Raw genomic sequence first — 23228 nt, forward strand, 5'->3', positions numbered from 1 at the left:
GCGTCAGTCCTGGATGCGGCTTTGTAATTTTGCAGACCCCTTCAAGGCGTCCTTCACAAACTCCCCTTTTGATGGTTTGACCTTGTTCGGACCTCAAGTGAAAGACACTTTGACTAGATGCGAACAAGATGGCAAGACTCTTTCTGCCGTAGGAGTCCGTTTCTCCACCCCTTCAAGACCTTACCCCAAAGGTCAGAAGGGAGGGAAAATGTGGTTCTACAAATCTCAAGGAGTCACGCCTGACGCACGAGGTCAGTTTACCCCCAGAGGCAGAGGGGGTAACGATAACAGACGCCGCCCTAGGGGCAGAGGGGGTCCGCAGAATCAGGGTAGCAGAGAGCCTCTTTCTGACAAACCCTTCCAGCATCCCTGAGATGTTGCCCGATTGTCCACCTTCGGAGGCAGTCGGGGGAAGATTATCGCTCTACCCAATAGCCTGGCTTTCCCTTTTTCAAGACAAATGGGTACAGTGATTATATCTGAGGGTTACACAATTCCCTTTATTCAAACCCCAATTCAGCAAAAGGGAACCCTTCCAGACGTTCCACCCGGTCTAAGGGAACTAGCAGTACTAGAGATATCAAAACTGCTAGCAAAAAGAGCCATCCAGCCAGTCCCAGTGGACCAAATAGGATCCGGAATCTACTCAAGGTTCTTTTTAGTTCCAAAAAAGACAGGGGACTGGAGACCAATATTAGATCTGAGCAAACTAAACAAGTTTGTAAAGAAATCAAGATTCCGGATGGTCACGCTTCAGTCCATTCTACCCTTTCTGGGCAAGGACAATTGGATGTGCTCGATAGATCTTCAGGATGCGTACTATCACATAAAAATTCACAGGCGCTCCAGAAGATTTCTCTGCTTTCTGCTGGGGACCAGTCACTTCCAATTCAGGGCCCTGCCCTTTGGACTCACTACAGCCCCCAGAGTGTTCACCAAATGTATGGCAGCAGTTACGGCTCACCTGAGACGTCAAGGATTCCAGGTGTTTCCATATCTAGACGGCTGGCTCCTCACTGCCACCACCAGGCATCAACTTCTCCAGGCCAGAGATTACACCATTCACATTTGTAGAGGGCTAGGGATTTCTATAAATTTCGAAAAATCTGCCTTGTCGCCTTGTCAATCTATTACTTTTATAGGCACAAAATTGGACACTGTACAATTTTCAGCACAGTTAACAGACCAAAGGATCTTGGACATTCAAAGTCACGTCCAGGTGATTCTTCTCAGCTACAAAATTCAGGCCAGATTTGCTCTGAAAGTACTGGGTCTTATGGCGGCCGCCATAACACTTCTTCCTTCCGCGTTTTACATGCGTCTTCTACAATGGATGCTATTAAGCCCAATGGTCCTTTCAACAACTACCCATGCGTCACAGGATCATAATCACTCCAACTTGCAAAAGGCATCTGACCTGGTGGATATCGTCCCCTCAAATCCATCAGGGCAGACCCTTTGTTCCTCCTTCCCCGGTCGCCATGGTTACATCGGACGCCTCCCTGATCGGGTGGGGGGGAGGGGCATTATCAGGGCAGGATGGTCCATGGCACTTGGCAACCTTTCGAATACCATCTGCACATAAATGTCCTAGAGATGAGAGCAGTGCTTTTAACGTTGCAAGCCCTCAACGACTCTCTTCCCCTGGGAACTATTGCAGTCCAAACGGACAATATGTCCGTAGTGTGGTATATCAACAAACAGGGCGGAACCAAGTCCTATCCACTGTGTCGAGAGGCTCTCAGACTTTGGCAATGGGCAATCTCTTCTCAGCGGTTTCTGATAGCAGTGCATATCCCCGGGAAATCCAACATCATAGCGGACAGATTGAGCAGAGCTATTCTCATGCCTCACGAGTGGTCTCTCAAACAATCAGTGATGGAAGAGATTTTTCAGAAGTGGGGCCTTCCTTGCTGTGACCTTTTTGCTACACCTCAAAACAGCAAATACCCAGACTTCTTCTCTCTCTTCCCCCTTCCAGGCCATCCCCCCAGAGACGCTCTAAACCAAGATTGGCCCCGGGGACTTCTTTATGCCTTTTCCCCCTTTCCGCTGATACCTCTACTAATTCAGAAAGCAACCGCCTTGAGAGCCAAGTTGATTCTCATTGCCCCTTATTGGCCTCGACAGATATGGTTTCCGTTTATACATTGTTATCTCTTGGTACAGCCATGGCATCTGGACCTGGTTCCAGATGTTCTGACCCCCCAGTCGGGGCAGCTGCACCAATCCATACCTTCTCTCAACCTCACTGCTTGGTTGCTCCACTTCCATCCTTAGCCAGGCTTCCTATGATTTCTAATCCCGTCCGGGATATCATAGTAGCTTCCCTAAAATCTTCTACCAGAAGGATTTACACTAGTAAATAGTGACGTTTTTCCTTCTGGGCAAAAGCTAGGAACATAGACCCCTATACTGCTCCGATTCATTCGGTCTTGGACTTCCTAGCTGAGATTTTTCATTCAGGATCCTCTTCCTCCACAGTAAAAGTTCAGCTGGCAGCCATTTCGAATTTTCATATAGGCCTTTTGGACCACAACATTATGTCACATAAACTTTGCAAGGCATTTCTTCGAGGTATCTTTTTACTTAAACCTCCAATTAGAGACCCCCCACCACAGTGGGATCTAAATTTAATTTTAACATCCTTGATTCTTCCCCCTTTCGAACCTGCGGCTGCCTGTTCGTTGAAATTTTTTTCTTGGAAGACACACTTTCTAGTCGCCATTACTTCTGCCAGGAGAGTATCTGAGCTTCATGCTCTCTGCATTCATCCTCCCTACTTAATCTTCCACAAAGACAGGGTATCTCTAAGGACTAATCCATCTTTCTTACCAAAAGTGGCATCGCAGACGAGCCTAAATCAATCCATTGATCTTCCAGTGTTTTTCACGAATTATTCTGATAGAGCGGAACAAAAATGACATTGTCTTGATGTTCACTGCCAGCTCAGATATTATCTGGACAAAACTAAACATTTTAGGAAATCTGATCAACTGTTTCTATCCTATGCAGAGAACAGGAAAGGCCTTCCAGTTTCCAAGGTGACTTCATCTAGATGGCTATCTTCTGTGATTACTTACATTTATCAGCTCAGAGGCAAAGAGTTGATTTCTAAGCCAAAAGCCCATCCTACCAGAGCTCTAGCTACATCGACAGCTTTTCAAGCTAGACTTCCAATAGACACTATTTGTGCAGCAGCCACATGGGCCTCTCCTCATACCTTTGTTTCACATTACAAATTAGACTTGGCCTCCAGAGACAGAGCGAATTTTGGTTCCACCGTTCTCAAGAGTCTGTTCCGTTGAGCCACCCAGGATAGAGGTGCTAGGGACGCGGTCCCATCCAGCAAGAATGAAGGCGAGATTGACAACTTAACATTAAGAAGTTATGTACCATAACGTTCCATGTTAGTTGTCTTCTCTCTTCTTTCTTGATCCCTCCATCCCCCTAGCCTGGTCAGACCGAGAAGATTATGCCTCTTCTATTAAGAGGTTTTATCCTTTTTCTAGCTAATCAGCTTCTAGTGTCACTAGATTAGGTTGATCCTTTCTAGAGGATTATGATGTTTATGATTGTCATTTTTAGTATTGTTACTTTTTCTTCCTCCTCTACAGTTGGAAGAATATTTTCCTAATTTCCTTAGCTACCAAACGAGATCTGGGTAGTCTCCGCCTTGCATCATGGGATATAGGGTTGCCTCGAGCTGGTAAAATTAGCTCTCAAGCTTAACAAGTGCCAAGTCAGAGCCGAGGATCGGCTCCGAACCCATCCAGCAAGAAAGAAGGCGAGAGAAGACAACTAACATGGAACGTTATGGTAGGTACATAACTTCTTATTTACCCATACTTGGATGATTGCCTGATTCAGGCGGACAGTTAGGAATTGCTACTTCAGCACCTGGCATTTGTAAAAAGACTTCTAACTTCATTGGGATACACCATCAACAAAAAAAATCACAACTGGTGTCCAGCCAACAAATTGTATTCCTGGGAGCAAGCCTGAACACAACTTCCCAGATGGCATTCCTCGCTCCAGAAAAGCAGGTCCATTTGACAAACAATTTCAAACTAATAGCCACCAAAACCCAGCTATCTGCAAGAAAAATACTGCAAGCCCTAGGGTTCATGGCCTCATGCATTCTGCTAATTCCATATGCAAGATTGCATATAAGGAAACTTCAGTGGTACTTAAAAAGTCTCTGGTGTCAACATTCTCAGGACCTGGAAACAGTGATTCCTGTCATACCTTGTCTAAGGGCAGAGTTCCTTTGGTGGGCAGAGGCATGCAACCACAACAAGGGACTTCCTTACACTCAACCCCTCGCCACCCAAACCCTGACAACAGACGCATCAGACTATGCATGGGGGGCTCGCATGGCAGGGAAATGCATTCAAGGCAAATGGAGCCCAGGACAAATTCCCCTGCATATCAATCAAAAAGAGATTCTAGCAGTACAGAATGCTCTGACAGCCTTGAAATACCTTATCCTTCCAGGACAGCTCCTGATAAATACAGACAACAGCAAAGTTATGTGGTACATAAACAAGCAGGGGGGAACTCATTCTTACCCACTCTACAGGTTAGCCATGGCCCTGTGGAACACAGCCTTGAGCAACCAAATGCACCTACAAGGTCAATTCCTGCCAGGCAAGCAAAATTCACTGGCAGACGACTTAAGCAGAAATCTACTGGACCCTCACGAGTGGAAACTGGAATCCAACTCATTCAAACTTCTAATCCAGAGGTGGAAACACCAGAGGTGGACCTTTTTGCCCCCCCCCCCCCAAACCACAAATTGAGCAAATTATGCACCAGGAACCCTCACAGCAGAGCCTGGAAGGTGGATGCCCTATCCTTTACATGGGAAAACCTCTCAATTTATGCCTTTCCTCCTTTGCCCCTCCTCTTAAAAACAGGACAAGCCAAGGGCAGTCCTTATTGCACCAGACTGGCCATGCCAGCACTGGTACCCACTCCTACACAGTCTGATAGCAGTGCCACCCTGGCACCTACATCAGGTACCTTCCCTGCTGTCTCAGCACGAGGGACAGATTTTGCATCCACAGCTGCAAACCCTAAACCTTGCAGCCTGGCTTATCCCCTGAATACACAACCAGCATCCCTCAGCAAACAGGTGCTGGATGTCATCCTTGAGGCCAGAAGGCCTAGTACTAGGAAATCATATGCTGAAAAGTGGAAAAGATATTGTTCTTGGAGTCAGTCTTAAGGAAAGTACACAGCTGTGCCCACCTTACCTCAAATCCTTGATTACCTAGCAGGGTTGCTCTACAGAGGCCTATCCTTCTCATCCATTAAGATTCATGCCTCTGCCATCTCAGCAGATTATAGTACTGAGCCACCTCTCTTTTCTCACCCTCTCATCAAACAGTTCCTGAGAGGAGCTAACAATTTAAGGCCCCCTAGGAGAGCTCCCACCCCGGCCTGGGACCTTAACTTTGTACTGGAAAAGCTCACACTTCCCCCTTTTGAACCTGCTGCTTCAGCAGAGTTAAAATTCCTGTCTTGGAAAACAGCCTTACTTCTAGCTGTTACTTCAGCAAGAAGAGTGTCTGAGTTACAGGCACTAATGGTGATGGAAACCTTCACTCTGATATTGTTAATCCTCATTCATTCCTTGCGTATGGGGTATCGGTTCCCACCTTGGAACTGAGCCGGCCATTTTCCAAGCTCGCGTCAGCTTCAAACTCTCAAGCTAAACTCTTACCCACAATCCCCCTCTCCCTGTTACCTCAGATTTTGTATGCCACGTTGTCATTCGGTCGTGTCAAGCTGCTTCTCTTGCGCTAAGTACAGTTGTTTGTTGTTTAATAACCATTTATTTTACTTTTCTGTCAGGAAAGTTTCTATTTCATTGTCTCTTACCCTATTGCATATAGCGATCATACGTTCTTCAGGTTTTTCTTCTCTTTTCTCCATCTTTTTACCACGAGGTAAATTCCCCTTACCATCATTGGTAATTCTTCCCTTTTTCTCATACCTTAGGGTATTCTTTTGTACCATTGCTGGTACCCTTTTCTGCTTTCTATTTTAGCTATTATGGCAGATAAGAAAGGTAGTCAGGGGTTTAAACGGTGTTCTGATTTTGGACACAAACTACCTACTTCTGATGCACACTCTTTGTGCGTTTATTGTTTGGGGGCATCCCATTTGTCTGTTAAGCCACCCTGTACTATTTGTGAGAATTTTTCAAATAGAACCTTGTTGGAGAGGAAAAACAAGCTGTTACTGAAGGGACTTCTTAAATCTCCCTTTTTAGAGGCTATTTCTGGGTCGGAGGCCTCAACCCCTCCTAGGGCCCATAAGAAAATCTTGGATGTTCCTACCAAGGCTAAATCTTTGCCTTTGTCCCTGGCTGGGGACTCCCGCCAACCAAAACCTAAAAAGGCTAAAGTTTCGGCTCCGGAGCTCACTCAGTCCCAGTGCTTTCGGTGCCTAGACCTTCGGCTCCATTAGTGATCTCGGCTCCATCTTCTCCTGCAGCCTTCACTATATCTGCACCGAGGGGCTCCTCGGTTCAGACTATTACCACTGTATCGGCACCGACCGTTCAGTCGGCGCAGACCCTGACATTTCGGCTCCGAGATCTTCCTCGGAACCGACAACTTTATTGTTAACTTCAGATGTCCTTCAAGGATGCATCTGCAGTCCTAACATATGGGTTGTCCTGCCTCAGGCAGCCCTTCGGTCGGCCGGATTCCAAAGTCTGGGTCTGGCCTCGGCTGATGTCGCACTTCACCCGACGTCATAGCTGCTGTGGTATAAAGGCATCAGCCGACGCCATTTTCCTCAGTCTTTCTTGCTGTGCGGTGCCCGAAGCAGAAGCTGTTCGCAAGTGCCGGTCGGTCAGATCCAGAGATTTCTACTACCGAAGACTTCTAAAAAAGCTAAGTACCCCGTTGGGGACTCTTTCTTGCCTCAGCCGATGTCAGACAAAGTAAATAATTGTTTAACTTGTGGGAAACAAATACCTCATAAGGATTTCCACTCTTACTGCCTTCCTTGCTTAGGCCCAGACCACGACGTTTCAGCTTGTCTAGCCTGTGCTTCCTTCAACCGACGGACGCTTAGATGTCGGTCGGAGTTTGCAGAGGAGTTTTTTGGCCCCGCTTTTGCATATAAAATGCCGTCGGAGACTCCGACTACACAATTAGCGAAAAAGCGCAAGGAAAAGGACCGACACTCGCGGTCCACGGTTTTGGCTGAAACCACGGTTAGGCCAACCGCGAGTGTCTCGGTTTCGGCTGAAACCGACTCCTCGGTTCTTCCTTCGGCCGAAAGTATGCCTCCGATAACCGAGGCCTCACAGAGCATGGCTGAATCTGCTACTGAAATTACTGCTACAGAAGCAGGCACCCAGGATTTGTCAGACACTATTCCTTTAGACATTTCTACCCCTGCACGTGGGGCTGCTAGACCCCCTGCTTCTATGTCTATCAAGGCCTTTTCCAGGGCTAAAGCAGCTAAATCTTCTAAGGCCTTACCTACAAAAGCTCCCTCACACAGGCCTACCTCTAGTTCCCAGATACTCAGCCTGGCTGAGGATCTTATTTCTTTGATCAGGGGATCCCAACCTCACCCAGACAGGGCCTCTCAACCTCCTCCAGATAAGAGGCCTAGGACTGAACCCCCTGAACCTGTCTCTACAGACTATTCCTCGGATGACTCAGATATTTCAGACCATCAGGAAGGCCCATATTCTCCTTATGAGGATTCTGATGCAGAAGACTCCATTCCTTCTGCTTCTCCTCCTGAAGAATTTTCTTTTGGGGAAACCCTACATTCTATGAGGGAACACTTCCAATGGCAGGGCCAGGATTTTTCAGATTCAAGGAAAAGGCTAAGGACTTTTTTACACTTACCACAGCATAGGCCTTTAGCCATCCCTCCAGTACTATCAGTTGTTGATGATGCATATAATGATGCCAGTACTGCCCCTGATTCTCTTCCTCCGGCCCCTGCCAAGCCTGATAGATATTACAGGGTCCCGGACACACACTACCACTTGTATAAGGCTCATGTTGCAGACCCAGAAACCATTTCACAGGGCCCTAAAGGTGTGGCAGCTGCCTCTGCCAAAAACCCTCTTCCCCTCTGAAAGGGAATCTAGAGCATTAGAGAGATGGGGTAAAAAGGTTTATACTTCTGCTACTCTTTCAGCTAGGGCCTTAAACTGTCAATTTCACATGATTCAGTACCAGGAATTTTTGTTAGACCAGCTAAATAAAAAACTGTCCTCTCCTGAACCTATAGACCGCAAGTCCCTTCAGGATTTGGTACATAACTCTCAGCAGGTCAGTAATCATTTCTTAAAATGTGGCTATGATGCACTGGAGGCTTCCTTTAGATCAGCTATGACTGGAGCAGTGATTCGAAGGCATGCCTGGTTAAAAGAACAATCCTTACCAGACCATGTTAAGTCAAAACTCCTAGATGCTCCTATGGAGAAACAAAGTTTGTTTGGCTCCCCTGCACAGGAGGTTCTAAAGAAAGTGGAAGAAAAAGCAAAATCTGTCCAAACAGTCAAGGATTTCTTACAGGTCCAACCTCCAAGGTTTAGCAGAAATTGGCTTTCGAAGAATTGGTCCTTTCCAGACACCTACAGAGCACAGAGAGGCAGAAATAGACACCCAAGAGGCAGAGGTCAGTCTAGGGGTGCCTACAGGGGCGTCAGTGGCAACCTGCCAACCAGAGAAGTGCTGCCACAGCTGCAACTACAACCACTTCCACAGGACAGACACAATGACTTGGCTCTGGTTCCGCCTACCAGGGAACAACTGGAAGCACCCTTGGGCGGAAAGCTAGCCTTATTTTCCGACAACTGGCATTGCATTACAGGAGACAAATGGACTTTACAAACAATAGACAAGGGCTACAGGTTTCACTTCCACACTCTACCAAAAAGAGAGGAATGCCAAACCTTCCACCAAGCCAAAAAACAGAGGCTCAAAGACAAATCAACAACTTACTAAGGATGAGAGCTATAGAAAAGGTACCACCTATGGAACAAGGCCAAGGATTTTACTCCAGGCTTTTCCTTGTACCAAGAAAAGAAAATCAATGGAGACCTATTCTCGACTTGTCTGCACTGAACACATACCTCATTGTTCCAAAATTCAAAATGCTGACCCTCCAGCAACTTCTTCCCATGCTGGGCAAGGAGTCTTGGCTGGTGACTCTAGATCTCAAGGAGGCATACCTGCACGTCCCTATATGACCAGATTGCAGAAGACACCTCAGATTTCTTGCAGGATCAGAGCATTATCAATTCTCAGCATTGCCCTTTGGCTTATCTACTGCGCCCAGAGTATTCACGAAATGCCTGGCATCAGTAATTGCTCATTGCAGGCTTCAGGGAATTCAAATTTACCCATACCTGGACGACTGCCTAATACAAGCGGACAACAAGACAAAACTAACAAAAGATTTGGAAAATGTCATACAACTGTTGCAAGCCTTCTGATACACAGTCAACATTCAAAAGTCAAGACTAGTACCATCCCAAAGGATAACATTTTTGGGTGCAGAACTGGATACAACTCAGATGGCTTTTCTCACAGAAGAAAAACAAAAACAACTACCAGTCTATTTCATGACATTAACAACACAAACTCAGCTTACTGCAAGGAAAGTCCTGCAAGCCCTGGGTTACATGGCATCCTGCATAATATTGATCCCGCATGCCAGGCTGCATATGAGAAAGTTGCAATGGTACCTAAGGAATGTATGGTCTCAACACAAGCACAGTCTAGAAGCACAGATTACAATAATTCCATGCCTGAAACAAGAAGTCCTGTGGTGGGCTCAGGCCTGTCAGATGAACAGAGGATTGCCTTTCCACAAACCACATCCAAGCCAGACCATCACCACGGACGCCTCAGACCTAGGCTGGGGGGCACACATGGAGGACAAGTGTATACAAGGCCTATGGACCCAAGACCAGCTGAATCTACACATAAATCTAAAGGAGATGCTGGCAGTGAAACATGCAATCCAGGCATTCATACCATTCCTTCAACAAGGCCACCTGCTGATAAGGACGGACAATACCACAGTCATGTGGTACATCAACAAACAGGGAGGTACACACTCATATCCTCTATGCCGGATGGCAATGGACCTGTGGAATTTGGCCCTGAATCTCAACATTCAACTACAGGCAAGATTTGTACCAGGAAAAGAAAATTCACTAGCAGACACCTTAAGCAGAACTACCACGGATGCTCACGAATGGATGCTGCATCCAGATATCTTCAAAACCATAACAAAGAAATGGGGAATGCCAGAGATAGACTTGTTCGCCTCCCCACACAACCACCAATTGAAGAAATTCTGCACAAGAGCATACCATCCACTTGCCTGGAGGGTGGACTCCCTTTCCTTCAGCTGGAAAAACCTGACAGCATATGCATTTCCACCTCTTCCTTTGATGTACAAAGTCCTACTGAAGATCAGAGAGGAGCAGCCAAGGGTAATCCTGATAGCTCCAGACTGGCCAAGGCAACATTGGTACCCGCTACTGAGAAGCATGTCTCGGACACACTCATGGCCTCTACCTCTATGTCCCTTACTTCTAACACAGAACAACTACAAGACCCTGCATCCAAACTTGAAAACACTGCAGCTAGCTGCTTGGAATATTGCATAAAACAAAGTAAACCAGATTTATCTCAGAGGGTTAAGGACATTATTCTGGAGGCATGCAGACCCTCCACAAGGAGAACTTATTCAGCCAAATGGAAAAGATACCTCATTTGGAGTGCAGCAAAGGGAGAAAATGTCTCATTGGCAAACATAGCACACATCCTGGAATACTTAGCAGAACTGTTCCACAATGGCCTGTCCTACTCCTCCATTAAGATTCATGCATCAGCAATTTCAGCAGAGTACAACATGGATCCTCCTGTCTTCTCTCATCCTCTACTCAGGCAGTTCTTGAGAGGAATCAAAAATGTAAAGCCTCCAAGGAAACCACCTTTACCTACATGGGATCTCAACTTTGTGCTGGAAAAGTTAACACTTCCCCCTTTTGAACCAGCAGCAACTGCAGACTTACAGTTCTTATCTTGGAAAACTGCTTTCCTGCTAGCAATCACTTCAGCAAGAAGGGTATCTGAGTTACAGGCATTAATGGCAGTACAGCCTTTCCTTATCTTCCATCAGGATAGAGTGTCTCTGAGAACTAATCCTACTTTTATGCCAAAAGTGGTCTCCAGGGTATCATTGAACCAAGCGATTCATTTACCTACATTCTTCCGCAACCCACAGAACAGGGGGGAAAGACTACTACATACCTTGGATGTGCACAGGCAATTACGCTACTATCTGGACAGAACTAAGACCAACAGAAAAACTGACCAGCTTCTGGTAGCATATGCAACAGGAGTGCAAGGAAAAGCAATTTCAAAACAGACAATCTCAAAATGGATAGGAAATTGCATTAGATTTTGCTACTCTTTTCATGGAAAGACAACTCCTGAAAAAATCAGGCCTCACTCCACAAGAGCTACAGCCACCACTACAGCTTTCCTACGAGTGGCTACCAAAGACATTTTAGAAGCTGCTACTTGGAGCTCCGTGCATACATTTGCCAAGCATTATAATCTTCCTTTATACTCCAGATCCCGAGCAGGTTTTGCAACTGCTGTTTTGCAAGGGATCTTAACTACACCATCTTTATCTTAGTGCCTCCTCCCCCAGTTTGGCTATGGTATTCTACCCATATGTTAGGACTGCAGATGCATCCTTGAAGGACATAGTACAGTTTTGTACCTACCATAAATGTAGATGTCCGATAGGTATGCATCTGCAGTCAGGATTACCCACCCTCCTTTCCCTTTGTGGTATTCCTAGGGTACTTACCCCTCTTTTAGCTAGCTGGGGGAATCTATTATGGTGTATTTGTTTGTATGTATATATGTATATATATATTTTGCTTTCTACTGTTTGGAATTATTTGCATATATCCAAATTTAGCCTTCCTAGAGGGCACCTGGCATCTGGGGCAAGAAACACTGAGGAAAATGGCGTCGGCTGATGCCTTTATACCCCAGCAGCTATGACGTCGGGTGAAGTGCGACATCAGCCGAGGCCAGACCCAGACTTTGGAATCCGGCCGACCGAAGGGCTGCCTGAGGCAGGACAACCCATATGTTAGGACTGCAGATGCATACCTATCGGACATCTACATTTATGGTAGGTACAAAACTGTACTTTTTGTCTGTTCCATCTTCGGTACCAACATCCACTTCGGCAGCAATCCCTGTGTCGGTGCAGACCATGGACCTCAGCACCGATGACTTCTTTGGTGCAGACCTCCCATAGTCCAGTCTCTCACAGCACCGTTTTCTCGGTGCGGACTGGTGAGATGGGCACCGAGTTTGCCTCTTCTATGGACAGGCCTGTTTCTCCCTCAGTTTCCGTGAGGTCCACTAGAAGCCTTTCCGAACATGATGTGTTGTGTCTTGCGGATCAGGTACTCTTGGCCAGAGGTATCCCACCCCCCAGGAGCTATCCTTCCTTGGGAGGTGATAGCCCATCTCCAAAGACCCCTTCTTATTCTCTTCCTTCATTGCCTTTGAAGTCCATGGATATAGCACAGTCTTCCCCTTCTGCGGTTCCCTTTATGAATCTCACTAAGGAACCACAGTTGCCTTCGTCACAGGAAAGTTTTGCTACAACCCAGGATGTCAGTTGTGACACGCATAGTTTGCTGCTCCACAGCCATCCAGGGACTCCGGGTTGGCAGGCTGAGCCACTTAGGGGAGGGGTGACCCCTGTCCTAGACATTCAGTCCTCTTCAGGTGGACCAGCCTTCCAACTGATGGAGAAAGCTTTCGCTGATGCTGGCGATACTGGACTGTCTATCCCTCTGCCCTCCTCTGGTACACTGGTTTCACAAGTCGCACCAAGCAGACACCGGGTGCAAGGGCCTCAGGACTTATTCCCACAGGAAACCCCTTTTCCGCTGTATTCCCCAGCTTCTCCCGCTGAGGAAGTTTACCGGAAAAGTTAGTGTAAGAGGAAGCACATGGACTCCACAGAGGAGTCCCTCACTGAAGGCATATATTTTGATGAGGGGGAAGGATCCCTTTGGTCACCCTCTGAGGTATCCTTTGGTGATATCCTCGAAATCCTGAAACAAACAGGTGACTGGCAATCCTCTAATCCGACCTCTGAGGAATCTGTGTTCCTGCAGGCCTTTCGCGCCCGGCCCCCTACCTCCTGGGTTACTCCACCTGCCGATGAACTTGTCCAGCTTATCGTGCAGCGTGCGTGGAAGGCTCCTGACACAGTCAAAGCTCTTCCCCGGAGGCCAGATAAGATTTTGTCCCCTCCTGCTACGGATCCCCATTGGTCAAAAGGTTTTCCTGTGGATGCTTTGGTGGTGGCGGCCGCAACAAACAAGGATCTGGCAGAAGAAGAAAGCCAGACTGTCCATCTGCCTAACAAAGAGTCCCGGGCCCTGGACAGGATAGGGAAGCGCACCTTTGCATCAGTGACCTTTACTATCAGGTCCCTGAATTATATGGCACACTTTAACAGGCTTCAAAGGGATCTGATTTCTGAGCTCTCTGAAACCTTGGCTGGTGCCGTGTCTGATGAGGTCCGTGACAAATTGGCCTCTCAGCTGACTACCATTGAGTCAATATCCAACTCCTCTATGTGACTGATATCTCATGCATCAGAAGGAGCAGCTAGAGCAACGGGTTCAGCTGCGGTCTTAAGATGACATGCATGGATGCGCTTGTGCAATTTCGCGGAACCCTTTAAGGCTTCCTTTCTTAATGTTCCCATTAAGCCCTCTTCGTGGTTTGGACCCAAAGTTAAAAGCACACTGGCCAGATGTGAACAGGATGGTAAGACCCTTTCTGCCATAGGTGTCCATTATTCTTCCCCCTCAACGTGCTTTCTCCCGAAACCAAAAGAGTGGGAAGATATGGTTCAAGATATCTCAGGGTCCTTTCTGTGACACACAGGCCGAGTTCTCCCCTAGAGGCAGAGAGGGAAACTCTCAGGGAAGATGCTCCTTTTGGAGCAGAGGGGGGCCGCGTAACCAGGGTTCCAGGGATTCTTTCCCTGGCCAATCCTACCAGCGCTCCTAAAGAGCGGCCCAACTCCTTTCCTCTGGAGGTGGTTGGGGGACGTTTCTCCTTGTATCCTTCTTGCCTGGCTATAACCATCACCACCGATTCTTGGGTACAAAGGATTATAACCAGAAATTATCATATCCACTTCGATCTTTGTCCCGTCCCATCAAAAAATGTTCCCAACATTCCACCCAGTCAAAGGGAAGAAGCAGCATTAGAGATAGAAAAGCTGCTAAGAAAGAGAGTCATCCAAATAGTCCCTCCAGACCAGATAGGATCCGGATTCTACTCAAGACTCTTTTTGGTGCCAAAGAAAACCGGGAACTGGAGACCAATTTTGGATCTCAGTGTATTGAACAAGTTTGTGAGAGTACAAAAATTTCGGATGGTCACAATACAGTCTATCCTCCCGCTTTTGGAAAAAGACGATTGGTTGTTCTCGATAGATCTTCAAGATATGTACTACCACGTAAAAGTGAACAGGCCATCAAGAAGATTTCTGTGAATCCATGGTCGATCTTGTATGTGAGGCCAAAGGAAGGGGAGCCAGTCACTACCAGCTCAGAGTACTGCCCTTCGGACTCTCTACAGCCCCCAGAGTGTTCACAAAGTGCATGGCAGTTATCACAGCTCACTTGCGACTTCAAGGATTCCAGGTGTTTCCATACCTAGACGACTGGCTCATTTCCGCCCCTACCAGACATCTATTAGAAGAAGCCCTGGCATACTCTCTCCTCACTGCACAAAGGCTAGGCATAACCATAAACTGGCAAAAATCCAATCTCACCCCATCTCAGTCGACAGAATTCATTGGGGTTATCTTGGACACAAAGAACTGCAGAGCTGCCATTCCAGAGCACAGAATTTTAAGGATAAGGCAACAACTGATTCCAATCCTTTCAAGGGAGAAATCCATGGCTTACTTGGTTCTACAGCTGTTGGGTTCCATGGGAGCCTTCATCACCATTGTTCCCCTGGCCAGGTTTCACATGAGGCTTCTACAATGGCTGTTGCTCACCCAATGGTATCCCTTTCAGCATCCTCTTTCAGCCATGATTCAAGTAACCCACAGGTGCAAACATGATTTAAATTGGTGGATGACACACAATTTGTCACAATGGTCTCGCCCTTTTTCCCCCAGCAGCCCAAGGCCACAGTGACCATGGACGCCTCCCTGATGGGGGGGGGGCTATGTCAGGGACAGACAGTCCAAGGCTCTTGGTCTGAACTGGAGGCCCATCTGCATATAAATGTTCTAGAGCTGAGGGCGGTGCTTCTGGTATTGCAAGTATTTCACCCCCTGCTGCCGTCTGGGACAATTGCGATTCAATCAGACAACATGGCGGTGGTCTGGTACATCAACAAACAAGGTGGAACCAAATCTTACCCCCTTTGTCAAGAGGCCATGAGGATATGGCAGTCGGCGATGGCTACCAACCGTTTTTTTCTAGCAACACACATTCCCGGGAGTTCTAACTTGATAGCAGACAGACTCAGCAGGTGCATTCTTCAACCTCACGAGTGGTCCGTGAATCCCTTGATAGCAGCGGAGATCTTCCACCGCTGGGGCCATCCTTGTTGCGACCTCTCTGCATCCCCGACCAACTACAAATGCAGCAACTACTTCACCCTGATTCCCCCTCTGGGACAGTCACCCAGGGGCGCTGTAGTCCACAATTGGCCCTTGGGTCTTTTTTACTCTTTCCCACCCTTTCCCCTCATTCCCCAGTTTCTGAAGAAAGCCCATCGGTTGAAGAGCAAGGTGATCCTCATAGCTTCACATTGGCCTCGACAGATTTGGTTCCCCTTCCTTTGGCCTCACCTACTAGATCGACCATGGATTCTCCATCCAACCCCGGAGTTGATCTCACATCCACAGAACCTGATTCATCCCAACTTGAACAGCCTGAAGCTCACAGCTTGGCTACTCCAATTAGGCAGAATGATCTTTCTTTACCAGTACTTGACATTCTCATTGCATCTCATAAGTCTTCCACTAGAATTACTTATCTGAGCAAATGGAAAAGATTTACCTGTTGGCTGAAAGATAAACAAGTATATCCCTTCTCAGCACCAGTGTCAATAATACTAGACTATCTGGCAGACCTCTTCCAATCCGGTCTATCGGCTTCTACCATTTGGCTGCAATTTCTAATTTTTATGAGGGTGTCCAAGATTCTTTTTTTATGTCCCACAAATTGTGTAAGACCTTCATAAAAGGAGTGAAGTGAGCTTCATCCTTTATGTATCAAGAGTCCATACTTGATTTTTCATAGAGATAGAGTGTCTCTGAGACCTAATCCATCATTTCTGCCAAAAGTGATCTCTGAAAAGTCCATTAATCAAACCATTGAATTGCCAGTTTTCTTTCCCAATCATTCAAACAGAGGAGAGTATTGCCTACATACCCTAGATATCCACAGGCAAATCCATTTTTACTTAAACAGGACTAGGTTCTTTCGTAAATCTGACCAGTTATTTTTAGCCTTTTCTGGACCTAGATTAGGATCTGCTGTTGCTAAGGTCACATTAGCTAGATGGTTGAAGGACTGTGTGACCTTCATTTATACACAACGTAATATCTCATTGCCTACTACCATGAAAGCTCATTCAACAAGGTCGGTGGCAACTTCTGCTGCCTTCCATGCCAGAGCTTCCTTACATGACATCTGTGCAGCTGCAACTTGGGCTGCGCCTCATACCTTCATCAATCATTACAAATTGGATTTGGCCTCTAGGGGAAGAGCATCTTTCGGTTCTGTGGTGCTCAGGAATGTCCTTCCATGAGAGCCTCCCAGGAATAGAGGTAGCTGGGGACTCTGTCCCATATGTAAGGAATGAACGAGGATTAACAGTATCAGATAAAGAAGTCATGTCTTACCATAACGTTCCATCTGTATTGTTGATCCTCGTTCAGTCATTGCAACCCTCCCTCCTTCCCCCTCCTGTGGTTTCTAGTGGATCTCACCATCCGGTTCTCTTAGGTTATTTGACCAGAGGTAGCCTCTACCTTCTTTGACTTGCAAACTCAATCTGAGGTAACAGGGAGAGGGGGATTGTGGGTAAGAGTTTAGCTTGAGAGTTTGAAGCTGACGCGAGCTTGGGAAATGGCCGGCTCAGTTCCGTGGTCGGAACCGATACCCCATACGCAATGACTCAATGAGGATCAACAATACAGATGGAACGTTATGGTAAGACATAACTTCTTTTTATTTTCCATGCTGACGGTATCCCTCAGGACTAACCCATCATTTATGCCCAAGGTTGTGTCCAGTGTGGCTTTAAACCAATTCATCCATTTGCCAATCTTTTTCACTAATCCTCAGAATAAAGGGGAAAGGATCCTACACTCCTTGGACGTGGACAGACAACTCAGGTTCTACCTTGACAAGACTAAGCCTTTCAGAATATCTGACTAGCTGCTAGTCAGCTTTGCTACAGGGGCAGAGGGCAAGGCTATTTTGAAGCAAACCATTTCCAAATGTATAGCACACTACATCCATTTCTGCTACAAGCACCATGGAAAACCTACCCCTCAGGGGATCAGAACTCATTCCACTAGAACTACTTCAACCTCTACAGCATTTCACAGGGGATTCCCTACCAGGGACACCCTGGAAGCTTCAACCTGGAGTTCTGTACACACCTTCACCAAGCATTACCCCTTACCTATTTTTTCTAAATCCAGAGCTGGATTTGCTACAGCAGTCTTACAAGGCCTGCTAGCCAGCCCTAACACTTCTTGACTGCCTCCATCCTTCCTCAGCTTTGGGAATCATCCCAAAGTGTGACGACTGCAACAGTGAAACACGAAGAACATAGTACAGTTGTGTACACTTACCATAAATGCAGATGTGTATTCACTGTCCTGATTTCCCTCCCTCCAGCCCCCTGGCTTTCTCTATCCTTTCTACCTATCCTCTGTATAGGTTCATAGGTTCGTACTAGGCTATCTGCCCTAGGGCATTTATAAGCCTAGCCAGAGTGTGTGTGGCTTTCACCACCCCTTAGGATGAGAATACTACGCCCATTTAGGGTTTAGTTTACTGTGCCTCTGTCTAGTAGTGACACAGAGATGGCCATCTTTTATGGCAGGGGTATTTAATTTTTACTGGAGGTGTTCCACACCATGTAATAGCTTCCTATTTTGGGGGCTTCTGACATCTGGGGCAAGAAAAACTGATGTAATGGCGTCGGCTGCATGTTTTATACACCTGACGACCTGACATAATGTAAGAGGCAACAGCATCCGATGCAGAAATCCCAAGAGTCTGGTATTTGGGCTGACTGAGGGCTACCTGCAGGCAGATAACCCAAGTGTGATGACTGCAGCAGTGAATACACTCGAACATCTACATTTATGGTAAGTGTACACAACTGTACTTTTCATTTCTAACCATCTTTGCTCACTCTCTGTGTGAAGTTTGCATTTTCTTGCCATAATTTTATCACTCTCTGTTCCTTTCACTTTCCCAAAACTTCACATTTGATAAGGTACACAAAATTGTCATTGTTATAGATATCTATTTACCTCTGCCTTCATGGCCAACATTGTGGTTGAGAGTGTGCATGTACCAATTTGTTTATCTGGATAGAGAATAATAAATGAGCAACTAGTTGTTTTGAAGCTCTCTGCTTACTCTGCGACTCAGAACAGGGGTTATAATGTTAGTCCGCTTTGCTACTAAGTTGGACTCTGGGCTCTGGAAAAATAATTTTTCAGTCCTACTTTATATATGTTTTTTTGACTGGCACATTTTCTCATGTCAAAACAGTCACAAATCTGAAGTAGTAGTTTCTTAAATCTGCAGACTGATAGTTTGTTGCACACACTGTAAATCATGTTGACATTTAATTTAATTTTATTCTTTCCTACTTAGGGGTGGCTGTGTCCAGAACCTGCGTCTGACAGACACGATTTAATCTACCATGAACATAAGCTGCTGTCTAAGCTGTACAGGGATGGTGAAGGGGAATTTGCTGGGAAAGAAGATGGCAGTGACATCTCTATTGAACGGAAGCATAACAACCCTCTAGATATAGCTGTATCTCGTCTGACTGAGTTGGAGAGGAACATAGAGCGAAGGTATCTGAAGAGCCCCTTAAGTACCACCATTCAGATCAAACTGGATAATGTGGGCACAGTTACTGTCCCTGCTCCTGCACCATCCATTAGTGGTGATGGTGACGGGTAGGTCATTGAAATTCACTTGAAATGTTATTGCGCTTATTTGCAGAACACAGCTTTTTTATTTATTTTTTTGCTTGTTTTTTTTTTTTTTTTTTTTTTCCTTTTCCTGTACGTCTGTAATCCATGTGGATCACCTTTTAGCTGCATGGAGCTCAGAAATTTTCTTTCCTTGTATACAATTGTTGCTCAGCAGAGTGGTTCCTTCTTAATCTGGTTATTTATGAATTTTATGGCATGTTTACACAGTCAGTGCAATGCCCACAAGCTTAGCAGGATAAAACTTCTCTGTGCCAGTTACGCATATCTGTTGTTGCTTGGCCTTTTTGCACAGTAATTTGTTTTTCAAAAGGAATTACAAAATGTACTAAGCAGTGATCTATGTTGCATTTTATCTACAAATGTAGAACTCCAGAGGATATTGCTCCAGGGTTAAAGGTGTGGAGAAAGGCATTGTCTGAAGCTCGCAGTGCATCACAAGTGGCCATGTGTATTCAACAGCTACATAAATCAATAGCATGGGAAAAGTCAATCATGAAAGTTGTGAGTACTTAAAGTATTTTTTGTATCTGTTAATTTGAACTTCAGCATGAATGGTTATTTATTACATTTGTTAACTAAGAATACAAGTCTGGGAAGTTCCATTTACACTGAAGTCTCATGGAGAAATACTTCAGACAAAACACAGAGGGGTAATACTTTACAGTCTGCAGAGCAAACAGTAAGTGAGACATCAGTAGGTTGTACAAATACATAAGACAATTAAGCGAACAGATACAGTATTAATTACTCAAGCCAAGAGTAAGATGATAACCTTATAAGATGAGGTATTGGTCACAAAAATGTAAGTATATTATAGAGAAATAGAGTTAACTGGGGTAGGGCAGAAAATACTATTATTATGTATGAGACTGAAGATAAATAATATAAGTATAGAATACAAAAGGCAGAACATGCTTGAAAAGGTTACACAATCTAGTTAATGCCATAGTTCCAGTTATTAAAGCTTTCAGGCCCAGTAGGAACTCCGGTGGAGTCTGTATATTTGTTGATAAACATATTGCTTCCAGACAGATTCCTTTTGACGAACTAAGCTCCTAGAACTACAGATCACTCTACATAGGACTAAATTATCTACTAATAACTTGTTACAGAACGCATTCTTTGTCTCCTACTAACCATACAAGATTTCTCTGTGTTCTAAATGATTTTCCTGTTAGCAAAAAATCCCTTATTTTGGTAGACTTTAATTACCTTTCAGTACACTGTAAAACCTGTATCTGCAATTTAGAATACACCCACACATTTCTCGACATAATAAATAAAAATTCCTTTGAACAGCTTCTTTTCTGGTAAAGAAACCTACTAGAGGACAAGGCATTTTTGACATGATTCTACCAAATATGGGCTCCTCTTGCACCACTCCTCTGGTGCATTTGGTAATGCATTGTGTGTTGGAAAATTATTGCTTGATTTGGGTGCAAGTCTGACTGTATGCTTGTGACCTTCTCCTTTTAACTCCCAAAAAGCTTCTACAGCAAACTCCACTGCATTTAAGGACTACAGACTTGTCAGCCTCAACCTACTCCGTGATGAAATATCAACATTTCATTATGACTGTACTTCTCCAGACTTTACTAGAGCAACAAGCTTCAGTAAGGAATTATACACTCATTTAGAAAAAGCTTTGTGCTTGCAACCCCTACCAGAACTAAGTATCACAGGAAATTCAAAAACAAACCACCCTGGTGGTCCACTGCACTAAATAAACTATACAATGAAAGAAAGAAACCCCTTAAATTATTTATTAGATCCAAAGCCCATCTTCTTAAGGATAATATCAAATGCATTACAAAAAAAAAAAACTGAAGAACACGATCAGGTCCATTAAAGAATCCCAGGAATAAATTGTCCTCTGAAACCAAAGATAATTAGAAATCCTTCTTTATCTGTGTTAGAAAAATATCCTTGGGAACAAATTTAGTGCCAGATTCACCCCTGAGACTTTGGTTTAAAGCCCCAAATGTCTGAATCCCTTACTCCTCCAATTATCTCTAAAGATCATTTACTGAAAGTGCTAACCAAGACCCAAAGTACTTCCTCCTTGGTACTTGACAGTATACTTTGTTTCTTAATTAAGACTGTTAAACATGCCCTTGCAGACACACTTCTCAACAGTTTAACTGAAGTTTAACTATTGGTTTTGTCCTTGATGAGTGCCACACAGTCATCGCAATGCCCCTCCATAATGGTGGCCTTACAACTGACCCATATAATCACAGACCTGTTAGGCTTACAAGCCTCATCTTTAAAAGTATGGCATATATTATACCTGACCTCATAAACTGTGATAACAGGAATATTGTTAGACTCGACCTCCAAAAGTTTGGTTTTGTGAAGGGTAGATCCTGTCTGTTTAATCTGGTCAGTTCCTTAAAAAGTGATCTGATGTTAATCTTCATTCATTCATTACTGATGGGTATTGGTTCCGTCCTCGGAACTGAGTTGGCTATTATAACAAGCTCGCGCCAGCCAAAAAACTCTGCAGAGCCAAGCTTACCCATAGTGCCCCTCACTCTATCATCTCAGATCGAGTTTGCCTGTAAGAAAGAGAGAGAGAAAGTGGAGGCTTTATCTGAGCAAATTCTCTAGCAATAAGGTAGGACCAAATCAGAACCTCCAGGAGTTTTTCAGAGGGGGATGGCGGGTGGGAGGTAATGAATGAATGAAGATCAGCAACACAGATGGAACGTTATAGTAAGAACATAACTTCTTTATCTGATGTTACTAATCTTCATTCATTCATTACTGATTGGACAAAATCCCTAGTTACTTTATTTCCTGCGAGGCCCTAAGGAAGGATATTCCTGAGCACCATTGAACCAAAGGATGCTCTCCCCCTGGAGTGATAAAGGTATGAGGGGTAGCCCATTTTGCTGCTGCACAAATGTCATCCATGGAAGCTCTTGCATGGAAGGCAACAGATATCGCAACTGATCTGGTTGAATGCGCTTTGACCTTAGTTGGAGGACGGAACCGATATCCATCAGTAATGAATGAATGAAGATCAACAGCACAGATGGAACGTTATGGTAAGAACATAACTTCTTTTTATGGAGGCTATAGACTGGGGCCTTGCATTGCACGTGGGTTGTCTTGGCCTGGCTATGGTCTTCAGTACCATTTCCCATGCTGACATTATACAAAGATAAATGCTTTAAAAATCAACCCATTTGTGGTAAGTTGGATAGCAGTCTCGCTGAAAGGCAGAATCCATACAGTTTCTAGTTACAGGTGCCTCATCAGAAAGTCTGAAAGTGACTAACCATGTCCTTCAGGGCTCAGTGCTGTAACCTCTCCTTTTTTTACTTTCGTCTCAAATCTTCAAGCTAACAAAGCTTGCAGACAGTTGCAAACTTAAGGTTGTTGTTAAGTCACCCTTTGACACCAGTAACACTCCAGAGTGAACTCTCTCTAGTAAAATCTTGGTGTACTAAAAATGGATTCAGTCTAAATGTTATAAGCTTAATGTAGTATCATCACTTTTGAGAGACAACCCCTTCCCTTGCCATACTGTCTAGACAACTCACCTGTAAAAACAAAGCTCCTGTTGGCTATCATTTAGCAACTGTTTTCAGGAAGTTAATTGCCAAAGGAATATCATCAAGATCTAAAGAGATAGTCACTTTCTTATAGTCTGCATTGATCAGGCCATATATTGAGTACAACACCCTCCTTGGGGTTGTCCTTGGGTCACTAAATACATCTAACAATTAGACTCCAAAGGTCACTAACGAAAAAGTTCACAGGCCTAATGTTGCTGAGCTACAGAGATTGAAAGCTTTATTTCTTTATTCAGCGTCTTTTAGACTTTTGAGGGGAGATTTCTGTATCACTTACAGCTCTAATTCTCCTGGATATCCAGTTTT

General features: G+C 45.1%; 1 protein-coding gene across 1 annotated transcript in view; it reads left to right on the forward strand.

Moving 5' to 3' along the window:
* The window catches only part of BAZ2B (bromodomain adjacent to zinc finger domain 2B), a 3835724-nt gene that overhangs the window by 3442121 nt on the left and 370375 nt on the right, over nucleotides 1-23228 (forward strand). Inside the window, exons 34-35 of the mRNA XM_044074749.1 lie at nucleotides 18992-19302; nucleotides 19707-19842. Of these exons, the coding sequence (XP_043930684.1) occupies nucleotides 18992-19302; nucleotides 19707-19842 (447 nt within the window). The remainder of the gene's footprint in view (nucleotides 1-18991; nucleotides 19303-19706; nucleotides 19843-23228) is intronic.

This window comes from Protopterus annectens, chromosome 6.part0 (genome assembly GCF_019279795.1).
Source record: "Protopterus annectens isolate FY-2018-M chromosome 6.part0, PAN1.0, whole genome shotgun sequence".
In the NCBI taxonomy this organism is placed as follows: domain Eukaryota; kingdom Metazoa; phylum Chordata; order Ceratodontiformes; family Protopteridae; genus Protopterus; species Protopterus annectens.